This window comes from Aspergillus thermomutatus (genome assembly GCF_002237265.1).
Source record: "Aspergillus thermomutatus strain HMR AF 39 chromosome Unknown NODE_20, whole genome shotgun sequence".
NCBI lineage: Eukaryota > Fungi > Ascomycota > Eurotiomycetes > Eurotiales > Aspergillaceae > Aspergillus > Aspergillus thermomutatus.
This window is the reverse complement of record NW_020798068.1, coordinates 20,650-46,586: the sequence shown is the minus strand read 5'-3', so window position 1 is coordinate 46,586 and position 25,937 is coordinate 20,650. Positions and strand designations below refer to the sequence as shown.

General features: G+C 49.5%; 10 protein-coding genes across 10 annotated transcripts; 3 read left to right on the top strand and 7 right to left on the bottom strand.

Annotated features, from left to right (window-relative positions):
- Window positions 1–10: 10 nt before the first annotated feature.
- On the bottom strand, window positions 11–807 carry CDV56_105432 (mitochondrial 54S ribosomal protein uL23m; the record flags this gene model as incomplete). The annotated part of the gene is made up of 3 exons (XM_026759051.1): window positions 11–245; window positions 331–621; window positions 719–807. 3 exons carry the CDS (start codon window positions 805–807, stop codon window positions 11–13), a joined length of 615 nt encoding a protein of 204 aa, XP_026617595.1.
- Window positions 808–1,125: 318 nt separating this feature from the next.
- On the bottom strand, window positions 1,126–2,522 carry CDV56_105295 (protein kinase RIO2; the record flags this gene model as incomplete). Its single annotated transcript, XM_026758914.1, has 3 exons — window positions 1,126–2,165; window positions 2,237–2,381; window positions 2,460–2,522. The coding sequence occupies 3 exons, from the start codon at window positions 2,520–2,522 to the stop codon at window positions 1,126–1,128; spliced, it is 1,248 nt and encodes a 415-aa protein (XP_026617594.1).
- A 540-nt stretch (window positions 2,523–3,062) lies between these two features.
- Window positions 3,063–6,075, bottom strand: RPN1 (proteasome regulatory particle base subunit RPN1; the record flags this gene model as incomplete). Its single annotated transcript, XM_026758645.1, has 5 exons — window positions 3,063–3,092; window positions 3,164–5,473; window positions 5,538–5,702; window positions 5,772–5,836; window positions 5,928–6,075. 5 exons carry the CDS (start codon window positions 6,073–6,075, stop codon window positions 3,063–3,065), a joined length of 2,718 nt encoding a protein of 905 aa, XP_026617593.1.
- A 582-nt stretch (window positions 6,076–6,657) lies between these two features.
- CDV56_104795 (uncharacterized protein) lies at window positions 6,658–8,798 on the bottom strand (the record flags this gene model as incomplete). Its single annotated transcript, XM_026758414.1, has 3 exons — window positions 6,658–7,799; window positions 7,866–8,117; window positions 8,177–8,798. The coding sequence occupies 3 exons, from the start codon at window positions 8,796–8,798 to the stop codon at window positions 6,658–6,660; spliced, it is 2,016 nt and encodes a 671-aa protein (XP_026617592.1).
- Window positions 8,799–9,207: 409 nt separating this feature from the next.
- On the top strand, window positions 9,208–11,654 carry CDV56_104553 (mismatch repair ATPase MLH1; the record flags this gene model as incomplete). Its single annotated transcript, XM_026758172.1, has 4 exons — window positions 9,208–9,303; window positions 9,365–9,544; window positions 9,600–9,866; window positions 9,915–11,654. 4 exons carry the CDS (start codon window positions 9,208–9,210, stop codon window positions 11,652–11,654), a joined length of 2,283 nt encoding a protein of 760 aa, XP_026617591.1.
- Window positions 11,655–12,621: 967 nt separating this feature from the next.
- On the bottom strand, window positions 12,622–14,652 carry pps1 (tyrosine/serine/threonine protein phosphatase PPS1; the record flags this gene model as incomplete). Its single annotated transcript, XM_026757877.1, has 3 exons — window positions 12,622–13,700; window positions 13,753–13,839; window positions 13,902–14,652. 3 exons carry the CDS (start codon window positions 14,650–14,652, stop codon window positions 12,622–12,624), a joined length of 1,917 nt encoding a protein of 638 aa, XP_026617590.1.
- Window positions 14,653–17,001: 2,349 nt separating this feature from the next.
- On the bottom strand, window positions 17,002–20,637 carry PPM2 (tRNA methyltransferase PPM2; the record flags this gene model as incomplete). The annotated part of the gene is made up of 7 exons (XM_026757284.1): window positions 17,002–17,202; window positions 17,326–17,694; window positions 17,755–18,045; window positions 18,100–19,787; window positions 19,841–20,205; window positions 20,290–20,507; window positions 20,563–20,637. The coding sequence occupies 7 exons, from the start codon at window positions 20,635–20,637 to the stop codon at window positions 17,002–17,004; spliced, it is 3,207 nt and encodes a 1,068-aa protein (XP_026617589.1).
- Window positions 20,638–21,241: 604 nt separating this feature from the next.
- Window positions 21,242–22,859, top strand: ATG18 (phosphoinositide binding protein ATG18; the record flags this gene model as incomplete). Its single annotated transcript, XM_026757049.1, has 5 exons — window positions 21,242–21,293; window positions 21,360–21,514; window positions 21,658–21,817; window positions 21,874–22,753; window positions 22,811–22,859. 5 exons carry the CDS (start codon window positions 21,242–21,244, stop codon window positions 22,857–22,859), a joined length of 1,296 nt encoding a protein of 431 aa, XP_026617588.1.
- Window positions 22,860–23,436: 577 nt separating this feature from the next.
- On the top strand, window positions 23,437–24,756 carry CDV56_103227 (tRNA(Phe) (4-demethylwyosine(37)-C(7)) aminocarboxypropyltransferase; the record flags this gene model as incomplete). The annotated part of the gene is made up of 1 exon (XM_026756846.1): window positions 23,437–24,756. The coding sequence occupies one exon, from the start codon at window positions 23,437–23,439 to the stop codon at window positions 24,754–24,756; it is 1,320 nt and encodes a 439-aa protein (XP_026617587.1).
- A 210-nt stretch (window positions 24,757–24,966) lies between these two features.
- On the bottom strand, window positions 24,967–25,637 carry CDV56_103121 (nucleobindin SSP120; the record flags this gene model as incomplete). The annotated part of the gene is made up of 2 exons (XM_026756740.1): window positions 24,967–25,451; window positions 25,511–25,637. The coding sequence occupies 2 exons, from the start codon at window positions 25,635–25,637 to the stop codon at window positions 24,967–24,969; spliced, it is 612 nt and encodes a 203-aa protein (XP_026617586.1).
- Window positions 25,638–25,937: the final 300 nt, after the last annotated feature.

Sequence of the window (25,937 nt, the reverse complement as noted above, 5' to 3'; positions counted from 1 at the left end):
AAGAAGGCATCTATGAACTTGTCGAAGTCGAATCCTTGCCTGCTCTGAATATCGACCGATCATAGTTGAGTCCCAATGCCTGCCAAGTCGGTCTCCAGGTCTTCGTGCCGTCCAGCAGCTGCTTCGCCTCCTTTGCGTATTCTTCGCGCTCGGTCTTGTTGGGCTTCATGGCAGCGTCGGGTCGTTGCGAGTTTTGGATTTCTTCCTGGTACTTGGCGGCGTTGAAGTACTGATCCTTCTCCCATCTGTTCCAAAGTACATTAGCCCACGTCCACGCCGCCAGAATTCCACAAAAAAAAAAAAAAAAAAAAATGCAAAGGGTAAACATACGGTGACATATCCGTCGGCGCCTCGGGCCACACAAAGGGCTCCCTCATTTCCACCGTCATCTTCTTCTTCGACATCGGTCTCCTCAGACGGCCATATCCGAACTTGCCCAGGGGTCGCAGGCGGGTCACTTTCTGTTGCTCGACGTAACTGCGGATGCGGAGGACACCGACGCCGTATAAGCGCTGCAGGTAGTCGCGCATATCCAGCTTGTTGAAATTCAAGGGTACGTAGAACGAGGCATATCGTGGGGGAAGGAAGGGTGTGCGTATGAGAGCGATTGTGAAGTCAGGACTACATCGCGATATATTGTCAGCCCGATGAACAGAGATGCCAAAGCGAGGAATCAGAGGAGACTCAATGAGTTTTGAATCAGCCTTGGTGAACTTACAGAAATACCTGCTTCCGCATCGACAGCGGCGCCGAAGGGGGCAGCCAGTCTGCGGGCTTTTTGGGGAATTTAGAGAATTTGCGCACCATCTTGATTCTATATCTCCAGGCTTCAATTGTGAAATCGGACACCGGATAGAAGTGTAAAAGTGGTGGGAATATTGATAGGATCGTGCGCGATTGCCGGATCCTCTCAACTGGCGGAACTTTTGGAAAAATGCACGTGTGGCCGCACCGCCTACCGTAAAAAAGTGCTGCGATAGCACATGTTCACCACGAAGTACAAGACCCTACAGCGTTTGATGTGTACTCGGCATGGAATTGCAAATTAGAAATGGAACAAAATCTCAAATTGCGTTTCATTATGATCATTAAGGTTGATTGACTTTTGCGTTAACATGCTGAAAGCTACCGCCCTTCAGATGCCTCTGATACATGCAATTCTCCCAATTTCCGAGAACTCTCACTAATCTCGTCTGTTACAGAATCACACTCTCGTTCCTTATCGTTGTTGTCATGCTCATCCTCTTCCTGTGACTCTGACCCTGGCTGATCTCCCTCCTCGTCGCTGTCTTCATCATTTTCTCGTGACTGGTCCCCATCACCATTTGCTCCGACCTCCTTCATGTAGGCTTCCAGCTCTCGAGCCATCTTCCTCGAGAAACCAGACGCTTCTACCTCGACGTCCAACCGCTTCCCAGGGTTCTGCAAAAGCTGCTTCTTGGCGTCCGCGAAGAACGGGCCTGGCTCATCGCTGACAAAATGGAACTTTCGTTGGAAATAGCGCTTGATGCAATTCACGTCGCGGTCGAAATACATCTCCGCGTTTGGGTGGTCGATCGACACCATCTGCGGGAAATCGATAATGACCGGAACCAGCCGGATATTCTCATCATTCTCCGCGTCAACAGGAGCCTTTCCCTTCGCATCGGTATCCTCTTCTTCTTTGATCAAGATATTGAACTCGTTGTAGTCGCCGTGAATAAGGCCAAACCGAGCAAGCTCCATGATTGTACCCATAAGCTCCGAATAAAGTAACGCAGGCTTGGGAACTCTCGAAATCTGTCGTAGTGGAAATGCGTCGATCAAGCTCATGACGATCGTGTGTCTGTTCTGCGCAATAGGTTCGGGTACTGAGAACCCGTTCTCTCGAAGAGCCTTCATGAAAGCGAACTCCTTCATCGCCGCCAATCGCGACATGTACATCCATGAACCTGTACTCCGATTGCGAAGATAGTCTCTGTTGGTCTTGACTGTTCGGAAGGAAATGCGGCCCAGGCGATGGATCTTCAAGATGCATTGTGTTCCCTTACTGTTCGCGACGACGACGATATCTGACTCTTTCCCGACACCGATCTGATTTCCGACGGAGTAGATGCATTTCTGCTTTTGGTGAGCGTTCAGCGCCAGGTAGTCGAGACCTCCGTAAGTGAGCCGGTAGCCATCGTCTGAATGCAGAATGAAATTAGCAAAGACATTGCTCCAAAGTATATCGCTAGCAAGGTGCGAATAACTGTACATTTCGCATTCTTCACTTTCGCGATCAAATTAGTCTTGGCCAGGTTGGAGATAGATCGATGGACTCCACTGCCGCCCCGGAGGCCTGAAAGCTGTACGATCAAGGGCGTCGGTACAACTTCATGATTTCTGCTTCCCGTTTCCACCTACGTAGAGCTCTTGTTAGCTGTCAGACAACGAGCTGTGATGAGAAGCAGCGAAGGCGGGGCAAATGACAAGCATACCGCAGTGAGAACGCGGAAATCCTCGGACGTGAGGTATCGAATCGCTTTGGGATCGAGCTTCATTCTTGTCCGTCGCAAGTGGTAAAAGCGATTGTATGAAGGTGAAAGAAAGAGATCGTTCAAACAGTCTTTCTTCTCGTCTGCCGTTGTTGCGGATGTCATGGCGGAAAAAAGTTACATCCCAGATGCCCTATGCCCTACTTTCCCTATTTGAGCACTGCATTGGTACAGTCCTTTACAAGGCACCCTTACCATCATGATTAGATTGAGTCGACTGTTCTCAAATGACTTTAAGTAATATAGAGGATTGACTATATTTCTTTATGATTCGAGCCACATCTGATGTGAATTGCGCAATCCGTGAAAGAACAGTATTCGCGTTCTGCTGCCCTCGGACTTATCTATGAATAGTCTACGATCGAAACCAAGTTACACCTTGAGTTACACCCGGAACCACGCAGTCGCTTAAAGTCTAGAAGTAGATCGTGGCATGATATTTGTCGACTTGTTCTCAGTACATTAAATCCAACCTCATCGGTCGCTATATGATTGCCCCGCACCCGGCCCAACCTGCAGAAGAAGTGTTACGGATCATTGTTTCATTCAAGCGGAATTCTCTTGCCAATCAGGATTCTAAATCATGTCCGTAAGTTATCAGGAAGAATGGAGATAGTCAAAGGGAGGTATCATCTGGAGCAGCTTACCTTTCGTAAGATCACAAGGCCTTCAAGGGTGCTACTAAGGGGAATGTATTGCTCATCCTCCAGCTCTGCTCTTTCACCGTAGGACAGAAGAACGGGTGTGCTCTGTGTTTGCCAGCCAGTGATCGTCTTGGGACGACCAGCTTGGCCAACCACATCCACAGCCTGACCCACACGTACGTTCACGGTGAGTGGCTGAAGGTCCTCGTCAAGTGTGACGAGGAATCGTGGGTACATGGCGGTGATAAGGAAGTAGAGGAGGTAGTGATGTTCGGCAAGAATGAATTGTTTGGCGTCGATCAAAGATACAACGACAGTGAGCAGGCCAGCGGCTGCTACACGGGAAAGAACCTGGCGGTCGGTGTGAAATGGGTTCAGGGTCATCGTACCCTTACCCATGTGAAGAAGACCCTGAGCGATGCGGACCATGAATAATGAGTTTTGGTCACGGTGGTAGTAGCTTGCCAATTGCCTCAGCAGCTGCGCAAGACGGGCATTGTTGGTACCTGCTCCACAAAGACCCATGGCAAAGATCGCGTTGATGGCGACATCATTGTCATTGTCGTGGCTGTACCGCGACAGCGTATCGTAGACCTTCATCTGCGGGTTGCTGGGGCTGATCAGACCCATTGCGAGTGGTACCGCCTTTCGGATGTTGCTGGCACCGTAGTGCATAAGATGACCGAACTGTCTGAGAATCATGTCTTGTCCGACTTCCTCGCCCATAGCGATGAGAGACAGACCTAAGACAGCATAGGATTGGACGAGTTCATCTCCTTGCTTCTCATCATTCTCTTCGATAAGATCATTACAGATGTGGAGAAGCTCCTGCAGCTTCAACACCGTGCCAGTTCCTGCCCAGGCACAGACGGAGGCAAGAACGGAGGTCGGCTTGGCCATTGGGTGATCGACAGCCTTGAGAATGTCGAGAATGACGTCGACCTCCTCCTGGCGGCCGAAGTACAGTAGGGCCAAACCAAGAGCCATGAAGCGGGTCCATTTATCTTTCAGATGCTTCTGTCGCTCCTCATCCATCAAGGTCGTAGCGATGGCTTCGCTGACTTGATGATTCGAGGAGCCAACGAAAATAAGACCTAATGAGACAGCCGCCATTGCCGAGAGCTGCATATCTAAGGAGACATCTTCAACGACGGGAAGCAGGATTTCCAGAAGCTCCTCCTTATTGGAACCAGCGTAGGCCAGACCAAGACCCATGATGGCAGCGACTCTGACCGGCACGCTCTTTTCTTGCCAAACTTCGGGATCGCCCAAGAGAGCCAGAACGGGGTCCGCCTCTAATCGTACGCCAGAGCCGATCATACCTGTGCCCAGCAAAGCACCAGCCTTGATTTGCTCTTCGGTGGCATAGGTAAACTTGTCAATTCTGTCCAAGCCAGAGTCGGTGTCCTTCGACAATAGCATGCCGAAAGAAGCCGTTGTTGACAGCATGCCATCGTCCTTTGTCTTCCAGATCCAACTTCCCTTGTCATCGTCTCCTAGCATCAAGTTGTCTTTACCAAATCCAGCATTGACAAAGGCGTTGACGAATGCGCTTGCCAAATTATGTCTCGCAGAGTCAACATTTGTCAAGCCAGCGCCTCGGCTGCTTTCCAGGTGCGTCTTGTAAATGTCTTCTGGATTTTTGGGTTCAAGAATATCAAGCTCTTTGCCCAGCGATTTGAAATGCTTAGAAATCGATGTGTTGTTAAGACAGTCCATGAAAGATGCGTTCTCCTCCTCTTCAGGCATATCGAGCCATATCTGCTGTCTGGCGACCAGGAAAGCCATTTGGTTCTTGAGCGCTGGATCAGAAGTAGCGTTGATGTCACTCTTGATAAGATCAGTATCGTTTAGTCGAATGGCAAGCACGATTGCTTTTGTGAGCTCCTTGTAGCGGACATAGATCTCGTGTGCCGTCCGGAGGAACTGCTGATCTTCAGGATAGGTGAGGAGGTTAACCATGCTGACCATATACAGACAGACCCTCGAGTAAGTGTTCTCGTCGAGAAAGCGCGGGATCTCCTCAATGATTTCCAGCTCACTAAGGAGGTCAACAGCATCGGCTTCGGCATTATGACTCAGGAAGTAGGGGACAAGCGACAATGAGAGATCGATCAGGTCCTGTACATCTTTCTCTGCGTTCAACCTGTTTTGGTACTCTTGACCAATCTCCAAAGCCAGATGCCTGATATATTCGTGACCCCAGGAGCCGAGATCTTCTGATTTGGAGAGAAGGCGATACTTCAGCGTCTCGAGCTTCTCCTCGTCTCCGTAAGTCATCCCAAGAACAGACAGCATATCCGCCAGTGAGTCCTAACCAAAAACCATTGTATCAGAAAAAGTTTCACCCAAGACGAGAATTTGCAGGTTAACCGACCTTGACAGTGCCTGCCGACCACTTCTCGTAAAGCTCTGTCAGTTCATCGTAGTGCGGTCTAAGAAATTTGAGTGGTTTGGGAACAGCGGTCATAGAAGAAGTCGAGGTCTTTATGAAGTTCTTGATCGCATCTAAGGCAGGAGCGTAGAGCGACGTATCCGGTTCCTAATGAAGACGACACATATTGGTTAACGTCATCGGCCAATACATTGAGATGACAGCTCGATCTTATACCTTTAATCTCTCCACGAGCATCTCAAGCTCGCTCTTCAGTTGCTGATCTTCTTCGCTGAGTTCCTCTAAGATGATCGGAGCGTTAACCCTTCTGTCGCAGCAAAAATGCCATTCGTGACGCTGGCCTAGCGATTCTATGGGTGGATTATGACATACCTTCCTTCGACTCCTCCTCCTTCTTCTTTCCATTCGCTTGTGACTTCTCGTCATTCTGTGTCTTCTTCGCTCCGGGCAAATCCTTCACGTCATCAACCTTGCCCTTGCCCTTGTCGGCGGGAGCTGACCTCTCGCCTTCTTTCGCCATTTCTGACGGGTACCTGGCGAGTTGGTCTCGGTTTGAGTGAGGAAGGTAAAAGGGTCGGATGGAAAGATTCGTAGGAGCTGCTTATTTTAGATACAGCAGCAGACAACGTATAATGAGATCTCTGCACACTGATAGATGGAGCAGAGAGCGAATCCGGAGCTTGTTGGATGGAAAGCAAGAGAGCTCACGCTCATCGCCGCTTGGGCGTTGCGCTACAGTGGAGCTTCCTCCCGCTTATGTAAGGCTACTTCACCGCCGAGACATCATTCGCTTTCCAGGAACGATATCAAAGCAAACAGGTTGTTGATCTAGGATGGTTTCATGGGATTGCTAAGCTTGAAAAATGCCGATGCCCATAGCCTGGGAAAGTGAATATGGGTATTAAAATTGTTGAGGTGCGGTACACACTCGCTTGGCAACGGAGGAAACATGATGTCAATGCTGGATTCTAAACGAGAAAGACTTCGAATCAAGAAGAACATCGGGTATAACTAGACTACATGATTCCGACTACCTAAAAAGACTTTGTCCACACTAAAGTCGATTACAGGATGATTTCATATAGCTCATATGATACATGCTCTATTCTTCGTCCGTTCGCTCATGCAAACAGAACAATCTCGTTGAGGTCGAGTCATCTGTCCAGTCACTGTCTCGACAGCCACCATAACGGATAGCGAACTTCTTCGCGTATTCCTCGGTGTCTTGCGAGTACATTAGGTCTGATATTTCCTCACCGCGGTATGATAACAGGGGCAAACTGCTCAGGTCCGGCAAAGTGAGAGAGAAGCGCTCAAGAAGCGGCATCAATGTTGATGCCTGGTCCAAGGGTTTTTCCACAGAATCCATTTGGTTAATGGATGACCCAGGAGTCATAGTTGAGTCTGATTGATCGTCCTGTAGGAATTCTTCAGGTGGTTGAAACAACTCGCCATGAATTGTTGCAAGAGTAAAAGTGCCTCGGTCGGGGAACGTTGGGTAAAGCAGGTAATAACCCCGAGCTCGAATCAGCTCGAGTAGATACTCCATTACAGCAGGGTATCTTTTTGAGATAGATTTCTCGTGAGTAGACTTCTCAGACGTGGGCTGGTGTAGAGCGAGGCGGTCGGTGAGGAAAGAATGGAGGTCAGCCCATCCGTCGCCGAAATACAAGGCCGCATGGCTGTTCGGAGCCTGCCATAAAAACATGGGAAGCGTCTCGCCATCTAGCTGCTGCGATTTTTGAATTTCTTTTTCAACTTTCGGTGGCGTGAAGGGCTCGTTATCTGTGGGTCGTGAAGAGGGAAGCTCGAGCGAAATTCCCAGTAATTTGGAAGCGCTGCGCTTGGTTTGAGCCGAATGCTTATATTTCAACGTAGTATACTTCAAAAAATGGTAGAACGAAGGCGCCAGCTCAGCCTCTTGGGCCAATAAGAGCACATGCGTTACGTTGGGGTTTCTAGGATAGAAAGCCTCCACGGTTCTCAAAGAAGCTTCCACTGCATTCAAGTAATGTGACTGTATACGGCGGCGGAGAGTGACTGTGCTTGAAGTTTGGGAAGGCCACTTCAAATTTTGCAGGAAGCGTAGGAGCTGTGCATCAACGCGAGGAGGCAGTTCAATAGTCAGGCTTGGGGTTGACCCAAGGTAATCTGCCGCTTCCAGGGATCGAATCAACCGGATCAAGGAACCAGAAGACTCGGAAGGTGCTTGTATGAGAATCTCGACGTGAACGTCATTCCATGCTTTCGAGCAAGATGTCAGTTACACATTTGCATGTTGAAGAAAATGCTACATAGCGGTAAGGTCACCTTTGAGAGAGTTGCTATCCAACGTCGATATCCACATGATATTCCTCGCAGCAGTCGGTAGTGCGATGTGCGTTAACTCGGACTTGCGAATCTTTCTTCGAACGCCTTCTGTGAAAAAACGATCCTCCCAAGACTCCCCTTGGGTAATGAGAACCTGCGAACGGGTATAAACATGAACGTAGTCTAAACCTGCTGCCACAGCCCTCTCCATGCGGGTCTCAGTAGACCATTGAGCATAGTCAGGTCGACTGTCTGCAATTGAAAGAATGTCAGCGCACCGGGCTGATGAGTCTATTCAAGACTAAACACACCATGCCAGACGATCGGGCAGTCAACCTCATTTATGCCATTGACACGCTGTATGCCTTCGATGGACACATCATCTCTTCCCATCAGCACAAAATGAACCTCATTTATTTTCTGATCGGCCATTCGGCAAGCGAGAGGTAGAAGATCGGAAACGCTCCGCAGGTTTGAGCCAGCAAACACAACGGCACGACTAATAGAGCTGCCATAGCGACTGGGCGGCTTCCAGAAACGTTGCAAGGACCTCGCTAGTGCAATTAAACTGATTTCCCCGTCGTAGTAGTAATCCTCCTTAATATTTGTCTGAGAATCTGCTCGCAGAGGGGGCCCCTTTGCAGGGGTAACCAACGAAGGCATTGCAGGCGGCCATGACTTTCCACTGCTCTGCCGTGCTTGAGTGAACCCTGGATGGAATCGTTCGACTGCCGGAGGTACATCCGTGGGCATATTCTTAAAGAATAAGTATAGTAAGTAGAAGACGATGATTCCTATTATGAGCCGGCGTGGTCGAGGCGCTCTCCATTGCTTTGCTCGCCAGAGCGGGTTTCGGCCAGTTCGCGGTCGGTGGTCGTCATCTTTCTTTCCGAGCTCTTCATCAGCCAAATACGGCGATTTCGATGGTAGCATACTGTGTGTACATGAGAAATAGCCCCAAGGGAGCTTCAGATTTCGAGTAGTGCATTGGAGGAGAAAAGATGGTCGAGTTGTTGTCGTGATAAGGACAAAATGATACGCTGCTTGCGGACGTTGGAGATTCCGCTGGCTGTCGGTTGGAGCGAATTCTCCGCCGGCGCGATCTCCACAAGCCATACTCTAAACCGTCTTCAATCAACGCCCATAACTGGCTGTTATTGGCCACAGTCATTAGATTTTACCATCCGAAGAACTTGATGGCTATACGTTATATTCAGATTTCGCCATTTTGACGGATTGATTGGTTGCATCTCCAGAATCAGGCTCTTTGTAGACCGAAGCCATTGAACGGCAACACGCTTGGTGCCTTGGGACCAGTATCAGCACAGTCATTTCCTCCATCATGGATCCTGCGATGGACGTGGATGCCACTGAGCCGCGAGGCACTAAGCGGTCCGCTGAAGAAACAGAGGCAACTGTAAAGCCTAAAAGAATCAGAGTCAGTTCACGCGGGCAACCCAGCGGTCTATTGAATCGTTTTGACTGACCGAGATGGAAAGCCTCTTGATCCCGGTGTGGTGAACAAAATCGCGGCTGGGGAGATTATTGTAGCCCCTATGCATGCCTTGAAAGAGCTTATAGAGAACGCAGTCGATGCTGGCTCTACGTCTATTGAGGTCTTAGTCAAAGATGGCGGCCTCAAACTACTTCAGATCACCGACAACGGGCATGGCATTGATGTGAGCACCCCTTCAGACATCAAGATCATCTAGGGGTACTAATCTTAGCGTGTAGCGAGATGATCTCCCCATTCTGTGCGAGAGATTTACGACGTCGAAACTGAAGCAATTCGAAGACCTCTCATCCATCGGAACTTACGGTTTCCGAGGCGAAGCACTCGCTAGTATCAGCCATATCGCTCATCTCACGGTGACCACCAAAACGGCTGGTTCCAGCTGTGCATGGAGAGCTCACTATAGTGATGGAAAACTTGTTCCTCCTAAACCTGGACAGAGCGCCGCCCCGAAAGCTACAGCGGGGCGTGGTGGCACGCAGATAACAGTGAGTCGAGTCAACTCTAATGACCAAAAACGTCCCTGACTAGGGCAGGTTGAGGATCTATTCTATAATGTTCCCACAAGACGCCGAGCCTTCCGATCTGCGAGCGAAGAGTACGCCAAAATCCTTGATGTTGTCGGTCGTTACGCCGTTCACTGCTCTGGGATAGCGTTCTCATGTCGAAAACACGGCGAGTCTGGTGCTGGCATCTCAACGCCTGCGGCAGCGAACACTGCCGATCGAATTCGCCAGATTCATGGTAGCGCCGTCGCCAATGAACTTGTTGAATTTCAAGTTGAGGATTCAAAGCTCGGTTTTCGCTCCTCAGGCTTGGTCACAAACGCAAACTATCACGTCAAGCGGACAACCATCCTCCTTTTCATCAACCACCGCTCTGTCGAGTCTAGTGCGATAAAACGCGCAGTAGAACAGACCTATTCGAGTTTTCTGCCCAAGGGCGGACACCCCTTTGTGTATATTGACCTGGAAATTGAGCCACAACGCGTTGACGTCAACGTGCACCCAACAAAACGAGAGGTAAATTTCCTGAACGAGGACGAGATTATCGAATCTATCTGTGATGAGATAAGGTCGAAGCTGGCCCAAGTGGATTCCAGCCGGACTTTTCTCACGCAAACACTTCTTCCTGGGGTCCCCACAATCGAGCCGTTGAATCACAACCATCCAGCCGCTGGTCCGTCAAGTGAAGGTGACGGCCAAGTTCCTAGAACGCCTGCCACAACGAAGAAGCCATATGAGCATAGCCTTGTGCGTACGGATTCAAGAGTTCGCAAAATCACATCAATGCTACCGCCTGCGATATCCCAAACCCCCTCCGGTGCTGAGGCGGAACCCGACTCCTCTAAAGTAGTTGAAGAGGGATTGCAGTACGAGACTACAGACCGTGAACCCCTTCGTATTGCCCTGACGTCAGTCAAGAATCTCCGCGCCGCAGTACGGTCTACCATGCACAATAATCTAACAGAGATGATCGCGTCACATACATACGTGGGGTTGGTCGACGAACGACGGCGAGTCGCTGCTATACAGTCCGGAGTGAAGCTCTACCTAGTTGATTACGGCATGATATGTAGTGAGTTCTTCTACCAGATAGGTCTCACGGATTTCGGCAATTTCGGCATCATCAAACTCGACCCAGCGCCGAAGCTGGTGGATCTGCTTCAACTTGGAGCAGACGCGGAGCGAGAAGCACATCTCGCTGCCGCCGGCCCCGGCTCGAGCCAGCAGACAACACAACCTGAACAAACAAGCATGGCAGAAGAAAACAAGATCTTTGCCAACGCACCCGACATAGTCGCAAGAACGCTCATCGACAGACGAGAGATGTTGAACGAGTACTTCTCTCTTCAGATCTCCGCAGAGGGCGACCTTCTCACAATCCCCCTCTTACTCAAAGGCTACCTCCCGTCATTGGGCAAATTACCACGTTTCCTGCTAAGGCTTGGCCCATACGTCGACTGGACAAGCGAAGAGGAATGCTTCCGCACGTTCCTGAGGGAGCTCGCGGCTTTCTACACACCGGAACAACTACCTCCTCCCCCGCCTGAAAAGTCAAATGCTGCTTCAGTCGACAAGGAAAATTCGGGGTCGTCGGAAGAGGAGCAGGAAGATGCAGCTTTGAGGCGCCGTCGATTGCAGATAGCTCGAATGCTGGAGCATGTTGTCTTCCCAGCGCTCCGGGCTCGTCTGGTTGCTACCACACGGCTTCTCCGAGGCGTGGTTGAAGTGGCGGATCTAAAAGGTTTATATCGTGTGTTCGAGAGGTGTTAACGTAGGGGCCTGAAATACAACAGATATCTAACATTTGCTCAAGATCATCTTGCGCAGATGCAGAGGCAATCTTCCATATGATACACTCTCCGGCCAGAATTTCATTATTGGAACATTATCCGACTGAGTCAAAAACCTCGGTTTGTGCATCGACGAGGCGACTAGATAAAGATACAATCGAAGGGAAAAGACGGTGGAAGAATTAGATGATCAAGACCCAAGGTACAAAGCTTGGTAATGTTGAATAAATAGTCTTGAAGACAAGGCAGTCAATGCAAGAATCTAGTGCACCTGGTAAAGAGAGGAAAGAAGAAAGGAAAAAGACAATGACAAATGTATTGGGAGTCGACGTGAAACCCATGGCTTCGTCACTTCAAACCCCAAGAACACCAGAACAATCAAGGAAACCCGTCCGTTATCTCATCATATTCCCATTCATCTCATGCAGTCTTTAAATTCGTCTTCAAAGCGTAAATCTTCATCACTATCGGAACAGGTCAGAATTCTGGCAAGGCAGTGCCTAGGAGTAAACCGTGACGGAGAGGGACAATCGTTCGCGCGGATAATTAGGATGCCGTATATTTGCGGGTCGGCATCAGGTATATGTCGTGTTGCAATCATCTTGAGTATGGCTTATTCATCAATGCAATTTCTCTAGCTATTGAGACCCATTCGAGTTCTCTCTTAATGGGCTTATTGCGTCTCTGCAGTAGCTGCTCTTCCCACTTAAGAAGCTCATACCTGAGGCATTCTGTCAGTCAGTGATGCGAACACACGTGAAGCGGATCAGAGAGATTGCTTTTGCTGAGTCACTTGGGGCATAAGGGTGTGCTTACACGAAACGCAGATGAGGTTGAATGATGACATTGAGTCTTCGGGCACGAACGAAGCAGCTAGAGAGATAGAAGTCAGAAAAGGTCAGTCGTTTGTAACTCCATTTTCCACGACCAGGAGACCGCTTGGCTTACTATGCTCTTGGGAAAGATAGATTGAGAGAAGCCATCACTTCGGCAATACAGATTGTTGCTGATCGAGAGACTCCAACACGGCAATGAACCAATGTGGCTGCTCCATCCTGCTTCCCTTTCCCTGGAAGAATTGGCTGGTGAGCCGTGTCAAGAACATTCAGCAAAATCAATCGAAACTCACGAATGAATTCCAAGCATCGGTCGAATTCCTGAGTCAATGGGTTTATTCCATTGTCTTGAACCTGAGATATATGCATCAAGTTCTCTGGCCCCATCCGAGCAATATCGGAATCTCTCCACGAAACCGACTCTCCAATGCTCAGAATGCGCCGAATCCCAAGAGCCCAAAGCATTTCTGGATTATTGGCGTGACCCAAATTGCCAAGATACATATATGGGAGAATTCGACTCGGAAGCGATCCATCACAGTACCGGAACCATGGCGGGTCTGGAACGCTGGAGAGGCTATTCGAGTGCGTCGCAGGACTCTCCTGCAGAAGTCTTGTTTGAATGCTACTCAGAAAAGTGACATCAGACGGGTATGCGAAGAAATTACGCTTCCTGTCGCAGTGAAGTCGCAGCCATGCCTCATGAGCCGGTATACCTTCTGCAAACATCAAGTAAGCGATAACCAATAGTGAAGCCTCGGTATAGCCGTCTGGACAGTGGATAAGAATCTTGCGAGGCTTCCGTCGAAGAGGAATCATAGCGATATCTCCATCGACATCTGTCGGGTATTCCGGCTCTTCGGGGTTCGCTGTATAATAGATCCATCGGATAGTGCTTACAAGGTCGTCTATCTCTCTTGTTTCAGCGGATGGGACGACAAGTGACCCGGAAGACGGGAATTCTAGCCGCAGAGGACCGTCATCCAGCTGCCTATTGAGTTTAGCCAGATATCGAGGGCCAGGGATGCTGGCGAGATCACTTGTCTCAATCAAAAGGTCAAACATTTCAACATCTGTGGAGTCGCCTGATCCGGATGGCAATATGTAATCAGGCGTCGGCCCTTGCCAGACATTCTTGGAAATCTCGGAAGCTTTGGCCATCTCGCACATTTCCAGCCGTTCCCATTGAACTGGGGAGGTGTTAGCTCTATCGCTTCAAAGGGATACTCAAGAAGGGCTTACAGAAATCGACTACTTGGCCAGTGAGCTGGCCTTGAGAGTTGACAGCGACCAAGCGCGGACAACGGCGTTCAATTTCAGAGAATTCACCTATAAGTTCGTTAGCTGGTTTTTGCAGTCGATTTCAGTTACCAAGCCAAGAAGGTACTGACTTGAGAGGATGAATGTATGGTAGGTTGGGAGTAATCGATCTGGGTCATTCCTATTTCTCCAATGGTGCTGTGCAGTGGCAATTCTCTCTGCGACTTCCAGGAGCTGCTTCCTGTTGACACCGTCTTGGCCGTAAACAACAATGTCTGATAGAGTAGCCAATTTTGCGGTTTGTATCTGAAAATTGCGAACAGAGAATCCCTCCTTGGGATCAATCGGAAGAAAATCCCAGCCTGACGGCGCAAGAATCTCGCTGGAAGACACTGCGCCTTTGAGTCTGGATGTGCTAAGATCACCACCGACTTTGACGATTGTGATGCCTCTCCAACATTGGGGGGTCCTTCGAAGAGAACGTCTCCGGTTTGTGAAAAAGCCCAGTTGCAGGTGATTTTCTGGGTGAAGTCCATGGAGCCAAGGAAACACCTGACTGGGGTCTGGCAAAGGTTGAGAAGCCCAATATTCCAAGGCAGCGGCTAAGGTTACAATATCGATGGAGTATATTGGAGGTGAAATGATCACACGCGAGAATGTGTCGGGAGGATAGAGAAGCGACTTGATCGAATCCTTCTTATCATCTTTAGCCGATTGTACTGCAGTCTGCGAAGCTGCTGTCGAGGTTCCGGACGGACACACGGGTAAATGTTTGTTTGGCACCGGTGACGGAGTTCTGGTGAGATTCAGGGATGAGGAGATCCCCGTTGGCGGAGGGGTGGCATGGCGCAGCGTTTGCTGCTGCACCAACACTGTAGCCATTTTCAACGACAGCTATGCAGTTCGAGTGTCGTATATACAGGTCCAAGGTATATTTCAAACCGTGGAATTGATAAAATGACGCACAGTCGCCGGTGATCAATGAAACATCTGCGGCACGATCTTTCGCGAACAAGTTTCTAACTGATGTGATGGTAAGGAATGGATAAATGATGCCTGTAAGAGATACTTGTTAGCAGATCATCTGAGGTAAAGACAAGATAACTGAATAGACATAAACACAAGTGACTTGCGGCCTGTGCTGCTTGGGAAGGGGTGGAAATAAAGGAAGAAAAGTGGCCTAAAGCATACCCGCTTCTCGAAGACTACTCCCTGAAGGCAATTTGGACCGTATCAAAGACAATAACGATAGCCAGAGATGAATACTGATAATTGAATCCAAAGTCTTGTCGAGTCGCGTGGAGACGATGGCGTGGTGATGAGAAGGCGTCCCCAGTACTAGTTACGGTATCCCCACTCTCTATGGAGTAGATAGCAATGCGACCCGCTGATAAGGAGAACCGGGAACTGGGTGTAAGGTCCTTGGCGGGTGCAAATGCAATGGTAATAATAAGCAGCTTCTGAGAAGCCACAGAAGAGATGTTGAACAGTGTTGTATGATGAGATAGAAGATGAGTTGGATCTAGGGCTATCTAATGTGTTTTTAATGATGAGAATTGTTCGGACGATAGCCAGTGAGTTAGTTATTGCCTGGTCTCTTGGTTTTGTACGCCCAAAAAGTACGGGGGTGGGGAGGGGTAGCGACTAGTGACTAGTGATAATGTTAGTCCTACGTATGGAACAGCCTAATACTAACACTAACAATTCCCGTGTTAGAGCGAAATGTGGATGCGCATGGCTCGTGCTTGCGGAGTGGATGTTTCTCTGCCCTCCAACGACTATCTCCATTCACCAGTCTATTTATCGTTTCTTTATGGAGTAAGATTGCATTACTGAAGGCTCTCGATGATTTGATCCAATTCTCTGGTAGCCTTGTGCTCAAATCTATGAAGCTAATGTCTTTGAAGGAGCGTCTTTTGGCCAAGGACCATATCCCATGTTGGGCTTCCTTCTCCGCTACCATAAGGCTGACTTGCCGCTTGCAGCCAGAAATATCATTCATCTTGCTCACACCAGCGCAGACGCTCTCTATCAATAATGCTATGAAATAATATTCCATACTATCAGTCTGAGACTCCGCATACCAAATCGATGGTGTCGAGCCCCGGCCTGTTCTATTACCCCCCCCCCCCCACCTTCTCCAAACTCTCACAGAGTCCTTGACGCCAACATCTCTTGGGTAACATCCAATAGGGCCTCCAGGAGCGCGTTTCCCCCCCGGAATTTCTGAGTGCGGTCCAACCAACATTGTGCGACCTGCCAGAGGAAAGTATGGAACCTAATTGTCGACCCTCCTGCATGGCCACCAGAAACTCAGTTGTCGGATCCCGGCCATTTGATTGGGGTCGGAGCGATACCCGCCTTCTCTTGCATTGCCTATCATCTATCTTCAATCACTCGTGGATGGTCTCACACCATGGATCTAGAGTGTGGATGGGCCTTCTTTGTTACCCACAGCCTGAGGGACGTCCATTGCAACGAAAACTATGACGACAAAATCTCGAGTTCTCTGTCCGCTCGGACATAGTTGCCAGGTTTGCTAGGGTACTCTCAAAGTCTCACAACGATTAAGTATTGTCCAGGATTGTTCCCTGCTGGCTGCCGTTGTGCAATAGTGCAATCGCACCTGCATCCGAGGTTCTCGAGGATCGTGTGGCGGATTACCTTGGTTTCGTTACCCCTGCTTCCCCTCTTCTAACGCTCTGATTAAAGCTTCAGATTTTGGAACCTGCATATCGCTTGCGCAATGTGTACGTTCTGTAGCCTGCAAGCTTCGGTTACGACAGCGTCAATAGGCACGCGATCTTATTCTTAACGCCTGGGCCGAAGGCTCGCTGTTCAACAATCTGATATACAATGCAAGTACTCTGGGTATACCCCACTCAGTAACCTGAATCCTGGTCTAGCTTACATACGTTACGTGGATGGATGGACAACACACAACATCAGAACAGCCTTTCGGCACCACAGCGCATCGTCTAATCTATGAAGCAGAATTCTCAACCTGGCTGGCATCCGTTCACTCCACAGCTGATTGCTTCTGGATTTTGTCTGAAGAGGAGTTGAACACAGAGCATTATGCTTGTTTGGCTCGTGCAACCGTGCGTTGTTTCCACTCGCGGTCTTGATGTCCTCGGGTAGAAGTTTGCTACCAACCTAGCACCGTTGGAAGTTCGCAACCCTGCTTTATTATCAGGAAACCTTTCTCGCGATGGCTGTACCATACTCGCTTTACAAACAAGCGACATGCAGACAAGCCAGACGAACAATACCGGCAAGTTCGGATTGAAATGCTGCAGTAGTGCTCCGCTGCAATTTGCTGGTCGTATGACGAGCTAGCGCGCGGTCCGGGGATATCGTTTTGTAGTTTGAAGCGCTGGTATAGAACATCAAATCGACAACTACACTCGTCCACGCGCACTTCACCACGTTCTATTTTCGAATGTCGCGAGCACTTGGCCCCAATTATACTCCGGCGCTGTCTTTCAGTTCTTGCGCGAGCCTCAGCAAATAGAAGCGAGATATGTCAGGTGGGAGACCGTCAAACGATCTCACCATCTTCTGAATATCAGTTCTGGCTTTCTCATAGGCCTGCAGGTCGCGGTTGCCGTAGACGTCTCGACCAGCCGCATACCCTTTGGGTAGGCTGCGGAAGAATACATTGACTGCGACACTGACTCCGCCAGTTGGAGAAGCAGTATGCAACCACATCGGCGGGATGAATAAAATATCGCCACTGTTCAGGACAGCTTCTTGCGGCGACGTGTGCGAAATTGAGACGACAGAGCCGTCTCTGATATTCTGAAAGATATCGATCGTAGAGCTAGAGGCTCCTGGTGGCACTTGCAAGTATTGCACGTCAGTGGGAGGGAAGAGTACAAGTCTCCTCTTCCCACGGATTTGGCATAAGACGTTCGCCATCACCTGCGCATAGCGATCAGCCACTTTGAATTTCCATCTCGCTTGTTTTGTAGTCAGACTTACATCGTAATGGAGCCACATAGTGACCGGGCCCGAAATTCTTAAGGGAGAGCTATGGGCATTTTCTGTCACCAATGAAAGTGCCTCGGGGAGTTTGAAGTCGTCCTTTAGACCAGGAAAATCGGCGGCAAGGTTGGCAGGAAGCTTAGACGGCTGTTCATCAGAGATGCTTCGGAGATACTGGCGGCCACCCGCATGAACCTCGTCCAGGAAGTCCTCGAAAGTCTTGGTCACATAGGAGAAATTCTTCGACTGGAAATTCATGTTCTCCGACTGGCCCTCATGAACCACGACCTATTTACGAATCCTTAGTTGAATGGATCCAGGATTGTCTCGACTCCGTCTTACCTTGCGATCACTTCCCACAGCACTCGTCAGGTATTCCTTCGTCCAGAGTTCGGTGCAAGGTCCGATGTCTGAACCCTCAATGATCACCGGCTTGCCATCAGCCAAGATCTGCTGGAATTGCTCGGAGGTTTCAACTCTTGTGCGACGGATCGACGCGAGTTTCGAAGCAGTGCTGCAGCTTACGATTTGTGGAACATCGGGAGACGCGACGGCTTTCGGAGTAGGCGCAGCTTCAGGAACAAGAGTCCAATCGTTCTTGGCTGTAGAGTCTGCCGACTTCAAAAGCCAGCTCCCTCCTGTCCAAAATGTGCCGAACGAGAAGCAAACTGCGCCACCTCCCAGTATCAAAACCTGGCTTGGGTCGATCGCACGGGCCACATGACCGACGAGCAATGGTCTAGGACCCTGCAATTCAGCCCCGAGTCCTATCGCAGACAGAATCTCGTGGCTCCAGGACGACTCATTTTCGAGGCATTTGAGCAACTCTCCTACATCAAGCAACATGATTTCACATCCATATGGAACGATTCGTCGAGGAATGATTCCACCGACTATGAACATTCCCGAAGAAGTGCATGTGACTGTGGCTCCAAATCGGTGGATGTACTGACTCAGAGGAGAGGTTTGTTGCAGGTGCTCAGTATGTTCGGTCAACTCCAGAAATACAGAACCGTCACTGCGTGGGTGCATCTTCCATATCCAAAAGTCTTCAATGATGGCTCCGTCCGGGCCGATGCCTCCAAACAGGACGCCTGTGGTCTGGTCGATGCTCTCTAGACAGGCCCCGAATCGAGCAGTGGGTCTTGAGCCTTGTATCTCAACTTCCTGCCATCTGTGACTGTTTGTCTGCCATAACAACCAAGTGTCAAAGATAAATCCATCGCTGGATTTCCCGCCGTAAACAAGAACCGAGTCCGAACCTGTCTCAAGGGTAATCTTGACCGCGCTGTGTCTGAAGCGAGGAGCTGGGAGACTCCGAGTGGACTGCCACTGCTTTCCCTGTCGCAACCAGCAATCTTGAAATCCACTAGCTGGTGACGCTCTCCCACCGACGAGCAAGCAGTCACTACCGCTCAGACTAGTCACCGTGTGACACATCCGTGCAGGGACATCTCGTGGAGGGAATGGAAGTTGAGGGGTAGTCATACCCTTGCACTTGCTGTAGAGATCTGTCGATGCATCGCGAGTCTGGCGACCTAAACCTGAATGGTGACCCATAGAATTTTCACTATCCGGGATGACGGCCCCGAACCTCCTCTGGCCGCCTTTCGGGTCGTTGCCCGGAAGCAGCACATATTGTGAGGATACGTCGGGCTCCTTGGTGAAGGCCGGCGTCTTTTGCGACTCCTGATCCAAGGTATGTGGTTTTGTAGAAGCGATGAGCAAGAAGTAATGGGAAGCAAAGAGTGCAAACTCTTCCCACTCATCGAACGGTTCGACTGTATCCAGCCATGCTCGTAGAGAACTTCCGACAAAGCCATTATCTGACCAGAGATCCCAGAGACTTCTAGCCTGCGCATGTATCCAGCCGGCACTTCTAAATCGCTGTTCTTGCGCACTCAATGAAGGATATTCGTGGATTGAGTACAGGGGCGCTCCGAGTTTGTTGAAGTGCTTCATCATAGTTGAGGCAAAAGGATGATTGGGTCCGTCAGGGAAGAACTGTTCCAATATACAGAACTGAGAATCTGAATATCCTGTTAGCTTGACGGCCATGATATGGAAGATCAGCGGCATTAACCATTGTTGAGCTTTGAGGCCCAGTCCAACACGGCATTGGCAGACTTGACATCCATATACGTCAGAGAGACCTCTGCCAGGAAGAGAATGGAGCATTCAGACGGAAGGACCTCTGTCTTCAGCACATCATCTAGCTTCTTGAGGTTTTTCAGATCACAACCAATGGCTAAGTATTGCTTGCTGCGGATCTGGATTGGACTTTCATCCGAGAGAAATTCTACATTCTCAAGAAGCTGGGTAATCTCATCTGTCCTGCGAATGGCCGTCTTCTTATTGACCATCAGCTTCTCATAGTCGACATCCACGAACCTCGTGGCACTACACAAGGCTTTATCGGCGCTCAGAAGTATGAACGGTAATGGATCACTACGACAGCCCAACTTAGCATACGACTCACGCGGACCCTTCCCCTTAGTCCTATAGGCACAGCGGTAGTTCTCTACGACTCACAATCCACATCCAAGATTCAATACGAATTTGGGTTTATCTGACGGCTGCCTCATGAACCGCCGAACCGTCTCCGCCATAGCATGCATGCGAAGCCAGTATCCACGATTGATCAGGGGCGACCGTCTCTGGGGTTTCTTCACGAAATATCTGAAGAAATGGGGCTTGGGGTAGTATAGTAATTCGACGCTCCGCTTGGACACAATACTGCTATTATTAGTCTAGGCAGAAGGAGTCAGTGGTATGTGCGCGGAGTCGGCTTTAAGAACGACTTACTCCCATCACCAAATCAGCCTCTCGTTCGGCCTTGGTGCTGACTCCAGCCGTAGCTGGTTTCTTTGCAGCTCTCATGGTGGATTCAGCGACTGACAAAGGACAAAAAGAAAACAGAAAGTCACAATCAGTAAATTGAGGAATCACTGAGACATGGAGGGGGCCTTAACCACCAAAAAATTTACCCTTATGGCGGATCAAGATGTGGCCCAAGCGCCCGATACTCGCTTAGCGCGTTTCGCCCAATCGTACAGCGAGCCGCGGCAATGAAAGCAGTTCAGGCGATCCCCCGCGATCCTCCGCGAATGAGAGCTAATCTCCTTCCAAGTTCCAACATTCAAAGACACCGCTCTTGATGGGAATGACGACAGTGTCCACAAATTTTGAAAGGAAGGGTGCTTTTACGTCTATTTATGAGATTCACTGGACGAGTATCTTCTGAAAGACCCGAAATGCAACCCGGAAGCTGTCTGTGACGAACCCGATCTGCTATGAGACCCCGTTGATCTGCTGTTCTCTTTAGCCCCTCCATCCTCATACAAGCGTCAATACGATTTCGGAGCGTGATTCGGCGGGGTAGCCTGTCTGTTTCGGTGTCGCCGGTAACTATCGCAGTATACAAGAACGATATTGGATCGATCAAAAGACATATCAGGCGGGTTGGTAGCCTATCGGGGTCAAGATGGCAATGAACTTCGTGACTTTCAACCAAGACTACAGCTATCTGGCTGTTGGTAAGCGCCCCTTGGAATTCTTCAAGCGCATGCGCACGCTCTAAGACTCTGTATTACCTCCATCAGCGACCTCGAAGGGTTTTCGCATATTCACCACGGACCCTTTTGCGAAGAGTTATGAGACGAAAGAAGGAAATATTGCCATCATTGAGATGTTGTTCTCAACATCTCTCGTTGCGCTCATCCTCTCACCACGTCGCCTTCAAATCACTAATACTAAGGTTCGTAGTTCCTCACTGGACAACTGTACATTCTTGAACTCTTTGTTACCCGATAGAAATAAGGGACAGTGTCATGCTGTTGAGTGCGCTTCTACTTTTCGGCATATGTTGACGCTTTCTGCTTGGCTATTTGCCTCATATAGCGCCAATCTACGATATGCGAGTTAACCTTTCCCACCACCGTCCTGGCGGTCAAATTGAATCGGAAACGACTCGTGATTGTTCTTGAAGATCAGATCTATCTTTACGACATTCAGACGATGAAACTGCTCTACACCATCCAGACGTCGCCCAACCCCAACGGTAAGCGATATAATCCGCTCTTGCCATTACTCGAGCGTTTTTCTAATGCCGGATAGCGATCTGCGCGCTATCACCGTCCTCTGATAATTGTTATCTCGCATACCCTCTTCCACAAAAGGCGCCGCCCTCTTCATTCAATCCGCCGTCTCATGCTCCTCCGGGAAATACTCATGTATCGCCGACAAGCGGAGAGGTTCTGATATTCGATACGTTAAAACTGGAGGCCATCAACGTCATTGAAGCGCACCGATCTCCGTTGGCTTGCATTACGCTCAACAGTGATGGCACTCTGCTGGCCACCGCTTCTGATAAGGGAACCATCATCCGCGTCTTTTCCGTTCCTGACGGTCACAAGCTATACCAGTTCCGACGCGGTTCGATGCCATCGAGGATTTTCAGTATGTCGTTCAATACCACGTCGACCCTGCTTTGCGTCTCCTCATCTACAGAGACAATACACCTTTTCAAGTTGAGCCATCCAACATCATCTCCAGACGCCTCCCCTTCATCTTCCTCGCCTGTGGGCCGTGACAGGTCTCTAAGTCAAAGCTCCTCCGGTTATTCTCCCGACCGCGGCGACCTGACTGGGGACTTGGGCTCGTCAGATTTCCCCTCCCGGAAACATAATGGAACTCTGATGGGTATGATCAGACGGACCTCCCAGAATGTTGGCAGTACTGTCGCTGCCAAGGTGGGGGGTTACCTCCCCAAAGGAGTCAGCGAAATGTGGGAGCCCACCCGTGATTTTGCTTGGTTCAAATTACCAAAGGCAAACCAAAGTTCTGGTGGCAGCGGGAACAATGGCCCTCTCCGCAGCGTGGTTGCCATGAGTAGCAACACACCGCAGGTCATGGTGGTTACCAGCGATGGCAACTTTTATGTCTTCAGCATCGATCTTTCGAAAGGCGGCGAAGGTACGCTGACAAAACAGTACTCGTGAGTTTACCAGTCCACCATTTTAGACCTCAAACGGGATATTGACCCGTGCTTCAGGGTGCTTGAATCGAATGATCGGCTGGGATACTCTGTAACGGATTACTAAATCTCCTCTATATGATACCACTCTTTTAGCGGCACTCCATCTCCATTTCTCTATACGTTGATTTCCAAGCGGTGGTTGTTACTCTGTGCTCTCCTTTCTCTTTTTTCTTTTTGGCGTTAGATACACCCAAGGCCTTTCGCCAATGAAGGAACATCATCCTGATTTATGAAACACTTTTTAGCCCTCAGATATCTGCGATGATTAAGGATGCACATCCCTACATGATATAGTCCAATTCAACCCAAGTCGGGCACTCCACCTGCAGCAATCGATGTGACTACCTTAGGTGACTCATACAATCGCAAAGCAATCCTTGCGTAACTTTTTAAATGTAGTTCAGTGTTATACACCTAACGATAACGGTCGACCATTTGAGGACCTTGTATAGAAGTCACATGACATAGGGCGGTGCTGAGAATGAAAATTATCTCCCGAAAGATTACTCGAGCAATTTTTCCAATAATACAAATTCATACGCAGGAATTCAAAAATTGAGTTCCTGATCACTAGGTCAACATCATCGCGAGTGCTCTCATATTGTTGAGGCAATCAGTATCTGCCCAAGTGGCAGCACACAATGCATTCCGACGATCCAACAGGAGATCGGACTACAAATGAACATGTCAAGAAGCCTACTCACCACTCGCGGGAGCCTAAACGTCGAGCTAAGAGCTCAAATCCCCTCCGAAGAGGCATACAGGAGTTTGTAACAAGACATATCCCCTCAGACGACCTTGCCAAACATGGTCTATTACTAGAGACCCTGGAATCCGCCCTTCCGAAACGGTTCACTGTGTATGAACCACTGCTCCTGCTGCCAGTGAACGCACTCAGTGATCCTCCAGCTTGGGGCTCGCTTTACGCAGGCCTAGATAGCCAAAAGCGACAGTTTCTCTTTGAGTCGATTTCTAAGGCTTTCGGGCGTATGGGCGTTACACATATCGCTATGAATGCGCCTATCGCGCCTACGAACACTCAGGGAGGAGAGAACCGGATGCGCAGCCCTGCGGGTTTGATTCCTCTTTACGGAGACTTTGGTCCGGCGCCGTCCGGGGATGGGGATGCGCAGCTGACGCGGGAAAACTTGCAGCGTGCGTTCTGGGTGCGAACTATGCAGAATCAGGGGATTGTGCAGATCTGGGCTCCGCTTTATACGATGTTTTCTCGAGGGAACATCACAGAGAAGGCTCGGATCCTGGGTCAAGGATCTGTGTTTGAAGGGCTTGATGAAGGTGCCCTTGGAGAAGACCTAGACGGCATCAGCGTGGTTGATATGTATGCGGGGATCGGGTATTTTGTCTTCTCATACCTGAAAAGAGGGGTGAAGAGGGTCTGGGGGTGGGAGATCAATGGATGGTCAGTCGAGGGTTTGAGGAGAGGGTGTACAGAGAATGGATGGTCGTGTAAAGTGGTTCGAGTTCTGAATGATGGATCATTGAGTGAATCGATCCCAGAACTGATTGACAATCTTCAAGATTCAGACAGAGTGATCGTGTTTCATGGGGACAACAAGTTCGCCGCTCACGTTATGAGTGAAATCAAAGGACGCATGGAGAGCCGAGATGCATGGAATAGAATTCGGCATGTCAACCTAGGTCTCCTTCCTTCCTCCAGCGGTGCTTGGAGTGACGCTTGCGCAATGATTGATCTACAGCTGGGAGGCTGGATACATGTGCATGAGAATGTGGATGTGCAACATATTGATTTGAAGAAGCAGGAAATCCTCACTGAGATTGGGAAATTGAGGGCACTGGCCTTCCCAAGTGCTGTTCAACAGCCTATTGATTGCCGGCATATCGAGCATGTCAAGACATATGCACCAGGCGTCATGCATTGCGTCTTCGACATCAAGTTGCCTCCATCAGAAGAGGTGCACCTGCTACGAGACTCGAGCTGAGCAGGACATCGTCTCGGTCTCAATCCTAAAGTCAGATATTACGGCGAGAGAGTGGTTATCGCGCCTCATGAGGGATGAGATTCTGACTCACTCGTGAGTTCCAGAATGAAAAGTATCGATTTCACCAGGCTCATGTCGTGTAACCGACCCTCGGACTCTCTCATAACAGGCACATATATACAACACAACAGACATCAAACTGTACATCTCTTAAGTTCGTCTGAGGAATTTCTGCGGGATGTTCGCCTCGACAATTGTCATCCGTTCCAGTTGTTCAAGTCTCTCCGCGGCATCTTCTTCCTCATCATGTCTTCGGAAATGCTCGATATCTTCCGGATGCGTGAGATCTTCTAACTTGGCGTCCTCCCCGTGAAATTTCTCGAAATGATGGATTTCATACTCGTATTCAATATCGCCGTGATGTCCAGGACCAAACCCGAGATCAGGTAACCGTTTACCGGCCGAGGTGAGACCCATCCAGTTGTCGCGAGTGATAACCCCTGAATTCCCTGTGTCGAAAAGGGCAAATACCTCGCGAAGCGCCTGTTGCTTGCGCTCCTCGGTCGCCCCCGAATTCGATTCGTCGTCCATGCCATATGTCTTTCGAACCTCCTCAGGGGTCCATGCGCCAGAGGAATCGTAGTCGTGAAGGGTGAAGAAGGAACCAGGGTCGAAGGAATCGATGTGGTGTTCCTCTGTCGAATACATTGTCAATGGCTATTCCCAGTGGAATAATAACAGTGGAGTGTACTACCTTGCATATGGCGGGTCGCCCAATCCGAGGAAGGGTTCTGCTCGCTCGCATGCGATCCATGAGCATTGGCGAAGCTGTTGCTTAAAGCGAGCAGCGCAGTAGCAAGTCCAATTGACCCGACGAGCATTGTCGACAAAGCTGCTTGAATGACAATTCCAAACACAAGATATACAAAATTCAACTACTTACAGATGAGAATGTATTTAGTGATAAAATCGTAAAATAATGATAAATGAGAACAAGAAACAGTCGTCGATACACATATCCTTGACCTCTTGGCTGTTTGCAATATTTGCATCCGGGCTGTCGCCTTTTTTCCGGCTCCAGAAAGAAATCACCCTACATCGTCCCACCTCCGGTATCTTCCACTCACCATCGACTATCTCAGCCTTCGCTCTTTTCAGAGGCCATTGAGCGGGGGAGACGT